The sequence below is a fragment of the Maylandia zebra genome, linkage group LG8 (assembly GCF_041146795.1).
Source record: "Maylandia zebra isolate NMK-2024a linkage group LG8, Mzebra_GT3a, whole genome shotgun sequence".
Classification (NCBI taxonomy): domain Eukaryota; kingdom Metazoa; phylum Chordata; class Actinopteri; order Cichliformes; family Cichlidae; genus Maylandia; species Maylandia zebra.
The window spans coordinates 29,297,626-29,316,377 of NC_135174.1; the positions used below are offsets into that span (position 1 = coordinate 29,297,626).

Sequence of the window (18,752 nt, forward strand, 5' to 3'; positions counted from 1 at the left end):
CAAGAAATGCTGAAAATGGCTCAAATTAAAGGAGCAGAAAACCTTTTGGTGTACTCGAGGTTTTCTTTATCTCATCTGCTTCCACGCTGTGGCCACAGCACGTTTCTAAACCTGAGCGATCAAGTTCCATTTCACTTGATGATTTTAAAGGGCGAGCTGCTTTCAGTAATGATGCACGAGCGCTGTATGTTCCTGTTAGACATGAAACAAATAAGCTCGCTGCTGTTGCATTGCTTTATAATGAGAACATTTGATGTTTCATTGTGCGCCGGGGGAGCGTCTGCATTCGGTTTGATGTTCCTCCACTGAGCCCGTAAACATCTGTGATTTCAGCACTTTCTGGATCGATGATATCAGCTCATTATGTGGACCGCCTGCCTTTATGGGATGTATTGTTTGTGTTGGCTACTTCACAATGCACACAATGTGCTTTACACAATGGACCTGACAGTGCATTTATTAAAGCATCCACCAAGCGAAGACTCTCTTAGTCCTACAACAATGCACAAACAGAACTCCTGATACAATGCAGCTGAATATATAACAGCACGGAGTAATGTGTTTGGCATTTCGTCCACGTGCCCATTATCAGGTTTCATTTTAGTCTCCTTATCAGGCCGAGCCTGAATAAACTCTAAAAAGCACCGTCACGTTGTAAATAATGACTTTAATAACACAGAGAATCAACGTTTTTGTAATTGAAAACATTTTTATTCTGTTGCGACCTTTATTAGGAGTCCCTGATAAATGCACGCTCAGCAGCCTGTGGAAATAAAAACGTTTCAGTCAAAGAACAACAAAGTGGGAGCAGGTTGAGGCTGGCAGCGGCGTCTGTTCTCACTGCAGCTTGAAAAGGGCACCAAGCACCGACCGATTGCAACGGCGTGTTCCTCTCGGGTTGTGCCGTTAAGCGCCGGCTGAGCAGGTGTGTCACAAATCGCCCAAGTGGAACAGGCAGGCGGTACGCAGAGATACCTCAGATGACTTTTGACTTTTGTGGTTCAAATCACTTCAGCCGTTAACACAGAAAACCTGTGCTCAAGTTTTCCATAGAAGCATCAACAGTGGGACACCACTGACAGGTGAGGTGCATAACTCTCTTCTTTTTCATGGCACCTGTTAGTGGGTGGGATATATCACGGAGCAAGGGAACATTTTGTCTGCAACGTTGGTGTTAGAAGCAGGAAAACATGGGCAAGACTAAGGATTTGAGTTTGACCATTTGGGTCAGACCATCTGGTCTGCAGGGGTCAGTATCCGAGGAAGGAATTGTGGAGAACCAGTGACAAGATCACGTGCAGCCAAGACGCACTGATCCATGCGGGGAGCGAATGCTGGCCCGTGGGGTTGGTTCCAAGATACGAGCTGCTGTAGCTCAAACATGCTGGTTCTGATAGCAAGGCCATGTTTTCTTTTTCATCATGTGGCTGGTCGGGTGTGACACAGGTCATCACTGGTCAGCTGGTGGGTAACAGGCATCTCCGAAAACGTCAGAGCACTTATGCAAATATGTGATGTCCTGATGAATCGAGCAGATATTTGAAGTTTACACAGAAACATTCTCGCCTGAAAATATCTTATAAGTTTATTTTGTGACGCAGAAAGAGGAATATTTCAAACTCTGCCACTCTGCGTTCCTCCGCCACTGCCTCGATTGAGTTTTGGACAAAATGCATTCTGGGATGCATTTTGAACTGATTGGAGACCAGAACAGCCAATCAGATTTTTTTTGCATCCAAGTCTGTGATTGGCTGGTTTTGTGGCACAAATATAACTGTGTAGAGAAAGAGTTGAGCGCGCACGGGCAGAAATGTTGAGAGCGCGAGGGGCTGCTATTGTGTGTGTGTGTGTGTGTGTGTGTGTGTGTGTGTGTGTGTGTGTGTGTGTGTGTGTGTGTGTGTGGATAATAGCAAACACTGAAATACAGTTTTTGCACGCAGGAATGAATTTTGTTCACTCAAATTTAGCTTTTCTTCGCTCAAAATAAATTTCTCCACTTGCACCTGCAAATTTCTTTTACGTGTGCTCAGAATAGTGGCACAAGAATAACGCCACACAAAACAAACATGGTTCAGGAACGGCTGGGGAGCACAACACTGAGTTTGTGGTGTTGACATGGCCTTACAGGACTTAAAGCATCTGTTGCTAACATTAGTGCAGATACCCCAGCACATCTTCAGGGGTCTAATGGAGTCCGTGCCTCAGGGCTGGTTGTACTTTTCGTATCCGACTGTCACATCCTGACAGCAGTCTTTCTTGCATTTTCTCAGTGCATATGCAGAATAAACGAACCATCGAGCTGTGATTTCACAAAAGAAGCTGCGAGAGCGTGCAGCTCTCTCACTGAAAAGCTAAAACACAAAATCCATTTACGGGGTTAAAAATATGATTGGGCAGGTGGGCGACTCACCTGTCTACTTGGTGGAAAGCCTACGTGATCAGCTGACCTGCTCACTGCTGTGTCTCTGACGTTCAGCACTCACCTGTATAAGCACAGGTGAGAAAATAGAACAGATCGTTAACATGGGGAATCATCCTGCTGAACCTCAATCCCCAAAACATTTGAATGCAGCAGTAAACCAACCTGTCTGTAATAATGATGTTTATGTTTTCCCACATCCACACTCCACCTGCCCCGACAGAGGCCCCGCTGACCTAACCGTAAACACAGACTCCAAATGAGCCCATTACTGTGATGGTAATTGAAATTGTCTGCCTCTTCAGACCCTACATTATTAATCACTGGATGCATTTCGTCCTCATAACCATTTGTGTCGAATGTTGAACGAGAATGACTCAAAGGTCAAGCGTGAAAAATTACACCAGAAATTCAGCGCATCTGCTCAAATACGCAGCGTGTTTTGGTTTCTTTTCATTAGCGACTCATTAAAACTCATTATCATATATGCGCTGCAGCACAGACTCGAGGCCTCTGCTGCTGTAGATGCTGGCATTAATATCATTTCACATACATACAAAAGAAAATCTTTTTATTGCATCCTCAGTGTTGAAAATCTCCAACATGTGAATGAGAGAGGGAGAAAATAGTCAATGGAAAATGTCCACTAGCTTGTGCTTGACGTTCAAAGATCAAATCCATACCGTGCTTTATGTCCCTTCTGGGCTCCCGCAGACTCACGTCTAGACTGAAAGCTACTGTTGACTGCCTACAAACAGTAAATCCATACGTACACAGTAGTCAAACTAAATCCTTCTAATCCTCCACATACTTAGTACTTGATCTGCTGCGTTGGCACTGATATGAGCACAGACACGGACGCCTTACTGAGGCAAACAAAGCACACATGCACTTGCAACGGGGTCACAGCAGGGACACAAAGCTCCATCGTGCACATGAAGCTCAGATTTATTATTGTTCAGCTCAACTTTCAAACACCAGCATAAAGTTATTCAATAACACGCATTTTATCACATATTTAGTATGGAGAGCTAGCGATTTTGCATGGTTGGATCTTAACAAGGTTCCAAGTAGCACTTCAGCGTGCAACAAGAAGAAACCGACAGAAAATGACAATGAATCCACATTTTTGCACAGATTTAGTATTTTAAAGGCATGTGCTCTTAAACTGTTGATCAGCTGTAAAACAGCCTCAGTTTAAATGTTGCTTTCAATTAATTTCATGCTCAAAAAAATGTTTTGTCTCACTCCCCGTTCTTCTTGTTGCATGATGAAGCTCTACTCTGAACCTTGTTAAGATCCAACTGTGCAAAATATGAGTTTTTTGCCATTTTTTTCAAGTTGTCTTAAAAAAAAAACAGATTTTTTTCCTTGGAGAGAAATCTTTGAATGACACAAAACATCACAACAAAACGGTGGTGACACAATTCAGCTCGCTTTGTGTGGTCTGTAGTCGAGATGGCTTTTCAGAACTCAAAGAGAACCCCAGCAGTTAAATTATACAGGACTCAGAATTTGTAATGTTTTTTCTGACCATAGTAAATATCGGCATGTTTTTCAGCTGAGTCGGCGTCTTTCATCAAACCGAACTTTGCAAACATGCTGCAAACTCCGAAAGAATAAAACAAATAATATCAAAAGACTATGAATGCAAAAATCCTGCGTTTGTTGTCTAAAACGTTCCTCCAGACGCTGCAGGACCTTAGAGATGCTGTTGCATACAGACATGGTTGCTGCCGACTGCGGGCTAAACAGCTTCATTTCATCGTGGCTGCGACCCAAACGTCGCTTCACGTAGACTCACTGCAGGCTCAGCAGAGAGAGACATTTGTCCCAGTCCCACATTCAACTCTTACTGGAACAGGCTTTGTTCCAGGCACAGCAAAGCGCCTGGACCACCACAGCTGTGGCCCTCTCTGCACACACACACACACACACACACATGCACACACACACACACACACACACACACACACACACACACGCACACACGCACACATGCACACATGCACACTCGCTCTAACAGCAGGGACTGTTGTAATTCATATTAAAATGTATGCACAAATGCAGTGATGTACACAGCCTTACATTATTATTCTTTTATTCTTATATATACTTTTCACTCACGTTCCAGTGTGACTGAATGTTCTTCCACTGTATGTGCAGCTTGAACACACACACACACATTCTCACGCTGAGATTACAGTCCTGTGCATTTAAAAACTGATCCAAACTTTATGTGTTAAATTAAAATGAAAGGAAATTGTTTCTTTTCTTGGTGTTGTTTCTCCTTCTTCTTCTCCTGTTTTACTGAAATTTAAATACACTCCTCACATTATTAGGTTGACCTGTGTAGCTGAGCAGTCGTATGGAAACAACTTGATGCATGTAGACATGGTCAAGGAGACCTAATGAAGTTCAAACTGAGCGTCAGAAGAAAGGTGATTTACGTGAGTTTGAGTGTGGTGATCCCAGCACGTTAATATTTATACTGGGATTGCCCCACACGGTCATCTCTCAGGTCCACAGAGAAAGAGAAACTATCGAGGGAGGAGCGGTTCTCTGGGCAAATATGTCGTGTTGACACCAGAGGTCAGAGGAGAATGAGTTCATAGGAACGTAACAGGAACTCAAGTAACTTGTTGTTGCAACCAAGCTGTGCAGAAGAGCATCTCTGAACACACAACACATCAAATCCTGAAGCAGATGGGCTACAGCGGCAGGGGACCACACTGGGTGCACTGCTGTCAGCTCAGAACAGGAAACTGAGGCTGCAGTTTGCACAGGCTCACAAAAACTGGACAAAAGAAGATTGATTGTCAGGTCGGATGAGTCTCAATAGCTGCCACCTTTGAATGGTAGGGTCAGATTTAGTCATAAACTGTATTAAAGTGTGAATACATCCAACCATGTGGTGGTGTAATAGTGTGTTCCACCAGCACAGTACCAACTGAGCACCATTTAAAAGCCGCAGCCTACCTGAGTGTTGTTGCTGACCGTGTCCGTCCCTTTGTGTCCACAGTGTGCTATCTCCTGATGCCTGCATCCAATAATATAATACTCTGTGACACAAAACTCAAATGACCCCCACCGTCCCCTAATCTCAACCTGAACAGGAAACGTCTGCAGCAGCTGTGAGGAACATTTCCAGCACCTGGATGAATCTGTGCCATGAAAAATTAAAGCATTTCTGAAGGCTACAAAGTGGATTTGTGAGGTTTCTGTGTAATCTGAAGTGTGAAACAAGATAGAGGATATACAACAGTTGAGCCTTAAAAGGCTGATGGGTTTTTTTCAGCTAATATTCTGTTAAATAGCCCAGACTCCCTGAAGCAACTTGTGTTTAAACAGTGGATTTGGTGCTTGAAATACCGTCTTTGGCCTGTGGAGGAGCTGCTGAGCACTCAAACACTCACTAACTTCACCGGAGGGCATCACATGATTTTAATGGTATTTAAAGCGTGACCAACATGGGGCTGGAAAACGGTCCCCGCTTTGCATCTCCCATCACACGGTCCACAGATGGATAGGAACACAAACACACACACACACACACACACACACACACACACACACAGCTGAGCCAATGGGAAGCAACAGAGCGCTCATGAAATACTAAATATTGGGAAAGTTTCAGTCCTCATTTGAGCTTTTCTTTGTGCTCGAGAGGCCGACGATCAAAATTACTTTCCACTCAGAGGAATATTCTTATCCTGTTTTGTCAGGCTGTATCATCTGATGCTTATTTAAGCTCATTATCAGCTGTTACAAGTCCCCCCAGTTTATTTCCACAGAGATGAAGATGAAGACAAAGTGATAAGATGATAAAGACCCCAAATGAGATACAAACGCCTAATTTGTGCAGATGAGATTAAAGAAATTGATGTCATGTTCTTTCATTATCTCAAACACGGCAAATTAAAGTGAAATGCTGATTAATTCCGTGTCAGAAATTCAACCTTGGAAATAAGTTCATGCCCACGACTCGATTTAGAAAACGTACCGTCTTCCAACCTGGGAGCCACTTTTGCCTCGAACGGTTCCACCGTTATTTTGAGAACTTTGATACTTTTGAGTTGTTCAGCTGACAGCTTTGATGAAGAGGTAAATAAAAAGAACAGGTAAACTGAGTCGGTGATCGGTGAAAACGACCAGCTCCACAGCCGTAATTTCTCTTTGAAGACTTCATTCTCACACGACCTATTTCATCAGCTCGATGATATTTACAACAATACACACTTTCCATTTTTGTCACTAAGATTAATGCCAGCAGGGAAACGTGGTAAACTGTTTTGCATGAATAATGTAGTTGGTAGATTTCATTTAGATGGCTTCGCCCTCGCTCTGCTCGTGGTTGGAGTGATAAATAGTATCCAGCTGTAGTGACAGCCAAGCTGACAGCTGCTATCAACATACATCATAATGAAGGCCGACCAAGTCTTCATTGAAAAAAATAAAAGCTTAATATGTGGAATGTGCCTGATGTTTTTCATTCCTGCCATCACTGCACTGTCGCCCTCGTGCCTTAGGCCTCGGATGGGATCTGATAGGTTTGCGATTCTGGCTGTAAAGTTGCTCCCAGGCCCTCTGATTGGCTTCATTTACATAGCACCTTGGCAGGGGAGCAGCAGCTAAGCAGCGAGGGGCGTTCAGGAGCTCCGCATTTGCATTTTATACGCTCTGTGCACCACCATCGTATTCTGATCACGAGGAGAACCCCGGTAGTTAAATTATACGTCGTGCTCGTTAGTATGAGACCCGTGGATGTGCAGGTAGTCTGCAGAGATGTTGAGAGGCTAAAGACAACACCCAGGGAAGAGCTGCATCACTTTGCTTCCTGTTCTTTTCTTTCATTGATAGAGACTTGTGCATTATGCAATTGTAAACACTAAGAGGGTCAAATGTAGCATCTCAAAACAAGACACTGAGACCACAAAAGAGTTTTCAAGGTCAGACTTCCCTATGCAGCCAGCGGCATTACCCCCTGCTCGCCATTAGAAAGAATGCATGTTCCATTTGTGGTCACCTCAATTGCATTGCTTTACAGTTTCATTCATCTGACGCTAACGTCTTTATTTCAACTGACAGTCTGCGCTCCCAGGTTGGGACATGGCCGCTCGTCTTTTACTGCGTGCACACTCCCTTAGTCTGCAAACGTATATTTATTAAAAACAAAAAAGACGCTGACTTGAACTCCGAAGTGAACTTTAAGCATCTTGTCAAGCAGCCGCTAACTCAACACAGATCTTACAGACCGCGCTGACAGATCTATTTCAAGCCCAGAGCTCGGCTTAGCTGCGATGGAGAACCTCCCACTGTGAGCCGACTACATACTGTTCAGAACAAGAGCGAGCTAATAGAATATTTGAAGCTTTGAAGGGTTTAAATGACACGACTGATTTAAAAGTTCTCCGTGCATCGATGGTAAATGTCTTTCTGGTCAAATCGGGTCCCTGTAAGCATGGTAAACAGGAGTGTGTGCGGCAGAGGAACACACACACACACATCTTAGCTTCCTGCCCATTAGTTATCAGAATAAAAGGTTGGAGCAGGTGTTTTTGTGTGTGTTTTATGGATATTGAATATAGAGGAGAAAGCACTTGTACACACACACACAGATAGAAGAGTGTGTGCTCCAATGCTAAATGTCACACCTGTCATTGGCAATGTGGATGAAAAAGCTCAATTATCCCTCCTCACAAACACACAGACCACCAGCTCTCCTCTTTCTTTTATCTTTCTATCCCTCCTCCTTCTTTCCCATCACTCTCTTTTTCTCCATCTCATCCTTCGTCCCTCCCAAATTTCACCATTCTTCCTCGTCGCCTCTTCATGATGTGTGTAGGTAATTAAAACGTCCTCTCCACCAGCCTTGTGATAAATGAACTGAGCTGTCAGGGAAACGCCTCCCACTACATCACAGATTTGTCCTTTTTTTTCTTTTTTGGGATTTGATTTTGCCATCACGGTTCAGGGAATCTGCTTCATTAGTGTTCACGGCTGCTCTGTGTGCACAAACGGGTGCGTGGCGGCAAATGCAAGTGTACAAAACACACATCAAGGCATTTCCACACTTCACAAGGCTGGAGAAAGAAGTTGGGCTTAAGCAGCAGAGTCAGACGTGGTGCTTTCAATTAAATTTGCTGGGGAGGGATTTCCTCGGGTCCTCTGTGAGGGAAAGAAAACATTTACATTTTAATAAATCGTGTTATAATAAAGGCAGAAACTTCCACGAGACTTTCTGCCAGCTACGAAAGGGTCAGATGCTGTTTGTCTGTTTTAGAATAAAGGCCTCATAAATATTAAAAATTACTACACCATCATTTTACCCTAAAGTATTTTTTATTAGTTGTGCTGTTGTATATTTCTGGGCAGCTGTGATTGAGACTCCCAGTCACTGTTCTTGATCTGGGTTGTTGTTCAAACGTCAATAAAACCAGATTTCATGTAACTGTGCGGTGTATGGGGCACAATACCAGATTTTCTGTCTGTCAGAACGCATCCTAAATATTTCAAGAATTCCTAACTTTGCCTATGACTTTTCTTTTTTAGTCAGGAATATTTGCACATAGTATTTAGAATGATTATTAGAAACAGGACATAAATATGCTTTTGTGCCCCATACACTGCACAGTTTGAGGAACCTTTTTGCTTTTTTCCAAACTAAAGTTGTATAAAGTGTGTTTGAATTATTGGGAGCTCTACAGCACACTGTTAAGTTCATGTGCATTCAAAATAAACACGTTCATCTAACTTGGCCTTCTGACATTGATCCTATTTAATTTTTTTTAGCTAAATTATATATCAAATTCTATATTGAGACAGTAAGTTCATGTGTGTGTAGTCTGCAAATGGAAGACCAAATGCCAGATTTTTAAACCCTATGAAACTGACATATTTCCCATTTTAATAAGATAATCATTTTATTTGTATAGCACTTTGTACAGTTGCAATTTGGATGAAATGCAAAGATAAGTGTACTTATCCCCGAATTGTAATCTTCTTTTGTTTGCCCCCTTCGGAGGTCACCACAGCGGATTATCGGTCTCCGGTGCATCCTCCTCTTTCACTCCTGCCCTCTGCATGTCCACACATATGAGCATCGTTGGGTGTAACTCGAAAATATTATGACAACACTCGATGTCAAGGTGACTGATGATCACATATCAGAGTAGAAACGTATGACTATGCATTTCTAAAGTTTCCTTTTCTTGTGCCCTCAAACAAAGAGGATCTAAACCAGGGGTGGGCAACTCCAGGCCTCGAGTGCCGGTGTCCTGCAGGTGTTAGATCTCACCCTGGGTCAACACACCTGAATCAAATGATTAGTTCATTATCAGGCCTCTGGAGAACTTCAACACATGCTGGCGAGGTCATGTAGCCATTTAAATCAGCTGTGTTGGATCAAGGACACATCTAAAACCTGCAGGACACTGGCACTCGAGGCCTGGAGTTGCCTACCCCTGATCTAAACTGTCTGTGAAGTGTTTGGTAAAGCCAAAACGATCAGCTTCTTCGGGGTCACTTTAAAGAGTGACACATCACCTGATGGTGGGGTTAACTCCTAAAAGCCATCACGCTGACATAATAATTATAAAAATGGAGTCCTTACAGAAGAGGTGAACAGATGAGTTAAAATAATTCGAGGCTGCTCCTTCTAGCGGTCAGGTGCATCCGCGTGGAGGCGTCCTGCAGTTTCCTCTCAGTTTGCTTTTGTTAAGAAAGCTCCAACTACACGAACTCACAGAGACCATAGATGTCCTGGAATACTTTGAAGGTGACGTCTATCAGGACAGACTCTTATCATCTCTGTGTTTTAATTAAAACTTTTGTCTTATAAACTAATGAATATTTGCAGCCTGTGGGCTTCTTCCTGTAATTAATCCATAGCCGTGAAACAGGAAGCGAGCCGCTGCTGGGTGCCTCTAATCAATATTTACAGGCATGGCGTGCTAAGAAACACCAGGGGGAAGCTTGCTTTGAGGCGTGTTGAACTGAAAAAAGAAACTGCTGAAGAATGGCAATCATGAAAAACTGAACACAGACACTTAAGATCAAGTGTGAAATATTTCAAAGGCATAAAAATGTGTGACGCGTTGTGGATGTTTGAGCGAAATGGATGATTGTGCCTCACAGAATGACAAAAGTCAAATATTCAGAAATGTTTAGCATCTTTTTCATTCCTCGAAATTGTCAAGTCGACTTCAATTTCCTCCCCCCATGCGGTGGCAATTTTGTGTCACCTGCTAGCAAGTCAAAAATAGAATATGTAAGAGGAGAGCTCTGAATAGTTTCTCCCTCCTCACTCATTGCCACAGGTGTGATAAGTGAGGAGGGGCACGAGTCTCCTGCAGAGTCTCGACCCTTTCAGGTTTTGTTTTCTGAGTCATTATTAAAAACCTGTTCAGTGCAAAAAGCAAAAGGCAGTCAGAACAAAGAAATGTGCTTGGAGAGACAAGCCTCTCGGTTGGTTTAAATGTTCCAAAGAGTGCCGATGCAGGATTTGCAGAATCGTTTTGGGGGGGGAAATGTACGAATGTATAAAATCTATGTTGTTTTGTTGGAAAGGGCAGAGGCTGGTGAGTTTTTGAATGCCTGTCCAACAGCATCTTTAAAAAGCCAGCTTGGTTGGTGCAAAGCCAATATGTTGTCATGGTTACTCGTCAGTCCCATAATGATTTTATATTCAAGTGCGTATATTGTGCTCGAATAATTGGAGGGAAAAATTGCCTGCATTTAAACTGATTTAAGTGGCTACGCTAACGTTGTTTAACGGGTCTACACTTCGGTCCGGCGTCAGGTGACCTCAGTAGCGTGACCCACTTTGATCCACTTTGATCCACTTTGATCGCGGTTTAAACATTTAATAGGGAGCTTTGTTCAGAGTGACTTGCAGTAAAGTGCAAAACAAGGAAAATGTCGCTTTCTATGATTCCAGGCAGCAGAACCTCACAAGAGCAAAGCCGGAGCTGCTCTGGCTGCAGAAACAGGATGTGACTGAGCCCCTTAGCTGCGGTCGTTTTAGCGAGCAAGTTTATATCCCATAAAACCCCAATTCTGAAACATTTGGTAAGATGTAAAATGTAAATAAACAGAATGTCGTGGTTTGCAGATCTCATGAGCCGAATTTTATTAGCAGTACATGTATCTTTATTTTACTATATTCTATCCTTCAGCAAGTCTTTTGTCCCATCTTCCTTCTCTCTACCTGCCTGGTAACAGGCTTCTTCCTGTTCAAAGGGAGTTTTCCTTTCCCACTGTTGCCAAAGTGCTTGCTTATAGGGGTCATATGAGTGTTGGGTTTTCTCTGTATGTATTATTGTAGGGTCTGCTGTACAATATAAAGCACCTTGAGGCGACTGTTGTTGTGATTTGGCGCTGTATAAATAAATTGAATTGAATTGGCTCCACCCGAGCACCGCACTGCCTGCTGGGTAATACTCGTATGATCAGAGGCGGGACAACACTTCCTGTGTTGGGGCGTTGCTTCCACAGATCGACGCAGATCAGTGGAAACGCTTGAGCTCACCTCTGAAAGACTGTGAATGCTTATGTACATGTCATAGTTTGTGTTTTCATTTCAATAAATTGTGGGTAGAACTTAGTGAATTGACTCCATTTTGGAACAACAAGCATCTGTGAATACTTTGTAGATGTGCTGTACATGCACTCGCTCTGCTTGTTTCTGAGACAAAAGCTCAGTATGAACTTCTCACAAGTAAAATCCAGTTGTGTAACTTTAGGTATAGAAATACTGAATATTAATATCAGTGTCTTCACCCTGAAGCAGGTGGAGCTTTAGTGTGAGGGCGGCTCCAGAATCCAGACAGAAACACACAAAGACCACGAGAACACCTCAGCTGTTTGCTTCTCATTTATTATCAGGATACAGCAGATAATGATTCACACCAGCTATCAGACCTCCACCAAACAGTCAGTGAGACGTTAAATCTGAGTGTGCTGAGCTGCAGACTGAGGAACATCTGGACCAACCGAGAGCTTCTGAGAAATCATCAGCTCAAACTGGTCTCCGTCCATCATTTCACTCCACCTGCAGCTGTTTGACAGCAGCTCACTCACACTCTGACTGCTCTTCTGAGATATTTACGTCATCGACTGACTCTGAAAGTTAAAGATTGTCTGGGACTACATGATAAAGGAGAGAAAAGAGAGATAAACACGAAATGTTCTGCAGATTTACTGCACAGGACGGATCTTCATGCTGATGGTCTTCAGAGAGTAATTATAACCCTTCCACTGGTACCAGTCCACACCAACAGCATAGATAGTACCATCTGCCCCCCAACGATAAACCCCGTTAGGGTTTGCATAGTGACAGGCGTTGTACCAGAACGCCCCCAGAAAGGATTTTGCACAGCTGTTGTGGTCTTTGTCAAATGTGGCGAACTTCTGTCCGTTGTGAAAACTCAGGGCATCTCCTGGAGAAACACAGATGAAACACCGTTTTCGTTTGGCTCTCGGCGAAGGCGGTCACACTTTTTCTCCTCTCCTCTCCCTTATCTTCCCTGCTTAGCTTCTTATGTCCTTGTCTTGTCTTGTGTTTTTACTTTTCCCTGAAACACTCTCTCACAGTCTGTTTCAAAAACCTAAAAGAGAATTATGGATTTGATCAACTGGTCTCTGAATGCTATTGACATCCTTTTCTCAACGAGAAGTCTGGGCTCAGGAGACCCCGAGTGCCCTGGAGGGACTTTCCCTACCGGATACACGATGGACGGGTGGCAGACATGGAGGATTGTGTGCCTGGCGGGACTGTCGATCGAGGATGCTGAAGATATCTACCTATTCGGAACCATGATAACAGGGTTCTTGCTGATTGGAGCTGGCTTGGCCCTGACTTATTGGAGAATTAAGAAAGCGGAACCGGCTGTTCAAACACCCCCAAGGCTGCCCGCTGGGATTGGAACGATGGGACGAGGCGCGACTTCTCAGAATGGGCTCACTGAGTGCAGCACGGATAAGATCTTGGAGAAGCTTACAGCTGCTGTGAATACTCAGAATAACACCTCGTAGCAAAAGTTGGATTGCATTGTGGAACAGCTGACTGCAGTCGTGAGGTCTCAGAATCTGCTCTTTGACCATAAGAATGACAACATCACAGAGCGCAAGTTTGATAACATCATGGAGAAGCTTGCGGTTCTCCAACGGGAGATGGAGAGACCAGTGTCGGAGTGTTAAAGAACAGCTTTGAAATTCTCATGAGCTGTTCGCACTAAAGTAAAACCACCATCATAATCCGGCTACCCCCTTTTGCGCCAGCTATAGGCTCAAGGCTGGAGCCGAACAACAACACCCTGATAACAACTGTGTTTAGTCTGTTCCTTCCCATTCCATGCAAGGCCACCTGGGTTGGCTGGAAGACTGTTTACTTAGCCTGGGCGAAGGACACTGTCTCAGCTGAACTCTGGACACGCACACACACACACACACACACACACACACACACACACTGATATGCACACACTCATCCCCCCTCCCTTTACAAACGCCTTCGATGCTTGTTCCCTCCTGGGAACACGGCGGGTCTGAGCCCGCGCTGGAATGGTAGCGCTGGGCAGGATGGCTGCTGCGTTTGCTTCGGATTACTCTTCACCCCCCACCCGACCCTGTGGCTTGTCATGTGTTCTATAATGTTGTGCTGTGGACATTTATGTGCTTTTTTGTGCAGAGGAGTTTTTTTGTTTCCTGTTCTCATGCTGTCTTCCCAGGAGCCCAGCATGAGTAGAGGTCTCTTTTTTCCTCTTGTACTTTCCCACTGTAGTGTACATTTCAGTGGTTTTTCTGTAACTCTACCGATCTCCGACCTGTATCCCCATGTGATGTCTGTGTTGTGTGTGTAAGGTCGGGGGGCTCCCATTTCACTGCAGGGCAACCTGCACGTGGCGAATAAAGCTTTGATTGATTGATTGAATAATCACAACATCACCACTAATCCCAGTCATACTGGTCTGCATGTGTACTGTACCATATGTGGTTGACCTACTCCAGTTTATTCATGTGAACTGGGAGACTTCGTCATGCAGTAAAGTCATTTTCATTGGTATGTAGGTGATACCAGCTTTATTTATCCCTGAAGGTACATCAGATAAGCCAACTATTTAAACTGCAGGTGTGTCTATGGTCCTGACAACCTCACATCCAAAGTCTTGAAAGCTGAAGGCTCTGCCTCCCATTCTACTTTTAAATACTCTAGGAACAACAAGTAGGCCTGCAGAGCGAGAGCGAAGTGCTCTAATAGGGTGATATGGTACTACAAGGTCATTAAGATAAGATGGGGCCTGATTATTTAAGACCTTGTATGTGAGGAGCAGGATTTTGAATTCTGGATTTAACAGGAAGCCAATGAAGGGAAGCCAAAACAGGAGGAATCTGCTCTCTTTCTAGTCCCTGTCAGGACTCTTGCTGCAGCATTTTGGATCAGCTGAAGGCTTTTCAGGGAGTTTTTAGGACTTCCTGATAATAATGAATTACAGTCGTCCAGCCTGGAAGTAATAAATGCATGAACTAGTTTTTCAGCGTCACTCTGAGACAGGATATTTCTAACTTTAGAGATGTTGCACAAATGGAAGAAAGCAGTCTTACATATTTGTTTAATATGTGCATTGAAGGACATGTCCTGGTCAAAAATGACTCCAAGGTTCCTCACAGCGTTACTGGAGGCCAAGGTAATGCCATCCAGAGTAAGAATCTGGTTAGATACCATATTTCTAAGCTTTTCAGGGCCGAGTACAATAACCTCAGTTTGATCTGAATTAAAAAGCAGAAAGTTAGCGGCCATCCAGGTCTTTATGTCTTTAAGACATTCCTGCAGTTTAACTCATTGGTGTGTGTTATCTGGCTTCATGGACAGATAGAGCTGGGTGTCGTCTGCATATCATCCTGCCTGGTGTTTGGTACTCAGGGGCCACGACTGAGAACAGGGAGGCTGCACAGAGGGTCATTAACACTGCCCACAATATCATTGGCTGCCCTCTGACACTCCTGGAGGCCATCGCCAGATCCTCCTGTCTCAGAGACTCACAGGCGACCCCTCAAACCCCGCCCACCACCTGTTCCATTCTACCCATTCCTCTTCTTTGTTGATCTTTTCTGTTCATTTGTGTCATTGTACATGTACAATGACAATAAAGGCGTATTCTATTCTATTCTATTCTATTCTGATGCTACACTGACCCTGTGCCACTTCACTCACCTGCCCCTCCGTTCTTGAATCCAGTAACAGTCAGTTTGTATCCGTCACATTCAGCATCCACCTTAAATGAAGAGTAACGAGCGAACACTTTCTTCCCTTCAAAGTCCTCCATGTCCACCAGCAGCTCACTCTTTTCCTTGGATGTCATAATGTTGATCACATCGAGACCTACATTCACACACAAGCACACAGTCAGAAACATGCAGGGCTGTTTGGTACAGAGCTGCAGATCATCCAATAAAACTCTCACCGAGCCAGTACTCTCCAGCAGCGTCACCAAAGCCCATCTTGTATTGATCCCAGGGTCTGTAGAAGTTCACCGTGCCGTCCATCCTCCTCTGGAACACCTGGGGGAGGAGGCAGCAGAAACATCTCTGGTTTCAGGGAGCACAGATCTGGATTTACAGCAGTGCTCCTGTTAAATGTTCCCGCGCTGACACTTTTTAGTTACAAGCACTCACCGTCCAGCCTCCTCTTTCTGAGTCCATGTCACAGTACACCTGCACACAAACACCTGTCACACTCTAGCTGCTTAAAGACGTGGACATGAACAGGACCCAGAGTCCCAGAGAGGGTGGACTGTACCTGCACCGCAGACCTTTCTCCAAGGGGATAGATGGTGTACACGCCGCTGCTTTGGCTTCTGTCCTGGTGGCGGATGTCGCTGCAGTCCCTCGGCTGGATGAGCTCCGTGCAGCTGGTCAACGCAGGAGCGAGGAGGAGAACGATGAAGACCGCTGGCAGCTGGAACAGAGAAGAAGCCTTTCATTTGCACAATATTCACTTCCTACCAAGCTCAACAAGCCTGTGATTCTCCCTCAGCTTTGCCTCTCAGCTGTGCTGAAGTCTTGTTTAGGCTGCACAGGTGTGGTTCAGCCAAACCCCTCTCCCTGTGCTCACTTCTTAGTATACAGGGAGTGTAGAATTATTAGGCAAATGAGTATTTTGTCCACATCATCCTCTTCATGCATGTTGTCTTACTCCAAGCTGTATAGGCTCGAAAGCCTACTACCAATTAAGCATATTAGGTGATGTGCATCTCTGTAATGAGAAGGGGTGTGGTCTAATGACATCAACACCCTATATCAGGTGTGCATAATTTTTAGGCAACGTCCTTTCCTTTGGCAAAATGGCTCAAAAGAAGGACGTGACAGGCTCAGAAAAGTCAAAAATAGTGAGATATCTTGCAGAGGGATGCAGCAGTCTCAAAATTGCAAAGCTTCTGAAGCGTGATCATCGAACAATCAAGCGTTTCATTCAAAATAGTCAACAGGGTCGCAAGAAGCGTGTGGAAAAACCAAGGCGCAAAATAACTGCCCATGAACTGAGAAAAGTCAAGCGTGCAGCTGCCAAGATGCCACTTGCCACCAGTTTGGCCATATTTCAGAGCTGCAACATCACTGGAGTGCCCAAAAGCACAAGGTGTGCAATACTCAGAGACATGGCCAAGGTAAGAAAGGCTGAAAGACGACCACCACTGAACAAGACACACAAGCTGAAACGTCAAGACTGGGCCAAGAAATATCTCAAGACTGGTTTTTCTAAGGTTTTATGGACTGATGAAATGAGAGTGAGTCTTGATGGGCCAGATGGATGGGCCCGTGGCTGGATTGGTAAAGGGCAGAGAGCTCCAGTCCCACTCAGACACCAGCAAGGTGGAGGTGGAGTACTGGTTTGGGCTGGTATCATCAAAGATGAGCTTGTGGGGCCTTTTCGGGTTGAGGATGGAGTCAAGCTCAACTCCCAGTCCTACTGCCAGTTTCTGGAAGACACCTTCTTCAAGCAGTGGTACAGGAAGAAGTCTGCATCCTTCAAGAAAAACAGGATTTTCATGCAGGACAATGCTCCATCACACGCGTCCAAGTACTCCACAGCGTGGCTGCAAGAAAGGGTATAAAAGAAGAAAAACTAATGACATGGCCTCCTTGTTCACCTGATCTGAACCCCATTGAGAACCTGTGGTCTATCATCAAATGTGAGATTTACAAGGAGGGAAAACAGTACTCCTCTCTGAACAGTGTCTGGGAGGCTGTGGTTGCTGCTGCACGCAATGTTGATGGTGAACAGATCAAAACACTGACAGAATCCATGGATGGCAGGCTTTTGAGTGTCCTTGCAAAGAAAGGTGGCTATATTGGTCGCTGATTTGTTTTTGTTTTGTTTTTGAATGTCAGAAATGTATATTTGTGAATGTGGAGATGTTATATTGGTGTCACTGGTAAAAATAAATAATTGAAATGGGTATATATTTGTTTTTTTGTTAAGTTGCCTAATAATTGTGCACAGTAATAGTCACCTGCACACACAGATATCCCCCTAAAATAGCTAAAACTAAAAACAAACTAAAAACTACTTCCAAAAACATTCAGCTTTGATATTAATGAGTTTTTTGGGTTCATTGAGAACATGGTTGTTGTTCAATAATAACATTATTCCTCAAAAATACAACTTGCCTAATAATTCTGCACTCCCTGTAGTCCTGTTGCCTTTCATTGTAAAGTGAGTTCATGCTTTGTTATATTGTTGTATTCCTGTTGATCTCTGACCTGCACAGAACAAGAACCATTCTGAACCATCCCCAGAAAATCCAGGCTTAAGTTACCTGGATAAGAGGAAATCCTGCTTGGTGGCACAGACCTCAGGAGCAGGCTATGTTCAGAGTTAAGATGGAGGCAATGTTCCCTCTAATGTTTCATGTGTCTGAGCGAACGCACAAACTCCCTGAGCGTCCCTTGGACCACTGTGAGCGACAGCAGACGTGTGCACTGTCGTCACGCCAGCATCCAATCCATCCAAGTTACATGTTTATTAAAGTAATCAAATTACAGCATTTATGTTAGACGACTTTTAATTAACTGCTTCAGCCCCCTTACAATGAAAATGTAAACAAATCTTGTTATGTTAACACTATTGGAAGGAAAAATAACTTCAACTCCAATTTTGAAAACACAACTTTATTTATTTCTTTTCTATAAAGCTCTGACTTATATTATGAGTCTGTGGTCTGGGAGAGAGTCTGTAACTCTGTCTGCAAATACAGTAAATAATGACCAATGTTGGGCAGTTAATTATATAGTTACTTCAAAAAAATAACTGAGTTATGCAAACAACAACATTTTT

General features: G+C 43.9%; 2 protein-coding genes across 7 annotated transcripts in view; one reads left to right on the forward strand and one right to left on the reverse strand.

The window, feature by feature from the left end:
• The window catches only part of LOC101469427 (glutamate receptor ionotropic, delta-1), a 594,275-nt gene that overhangs the window by 377,337 nt on the left and 198,186 nt on the right, over positions 1–18,752 (forward strand). The gene's annotated exons all lie outside the window — the stretch shown is intronic.
• LOC111500593 (microfibril-associated glycoprotein 4) overlaps positions 12,281–18,752 on the reverse strand; it is a 7,986-nt gene continuing 1,514 nt past the window's right edge. For both annotated transcript variants that reach the window (XM_024803588.2, XM_024803589.2), the window contains exons 3-7: positions 16,218–16,376; positions 16,094–16,132; positions 15,883–15,979; positions 15,633–15,800; positions 12,281–12,858 (exon numbers count right to left, since the gene is read on the reverse strand). In XM_024803588.2, the coding sequence (XP_024659356.1) occupies positions 12,617–12,858; positions 15,633–15,800; positions 15,883–15,979; positions 16,094–16,132; positions 16,218–16,376 (705 nt within the window). In that variant the 3' untranslated portion in view covers positions 12,281–12,616. The remainder of the gene's footprint in view (positions 12,859–15,632; positions 15,801–15,882; positions 15,980–16,093; positions 16,133–16,217; positions 16,377–18,752) is intronic.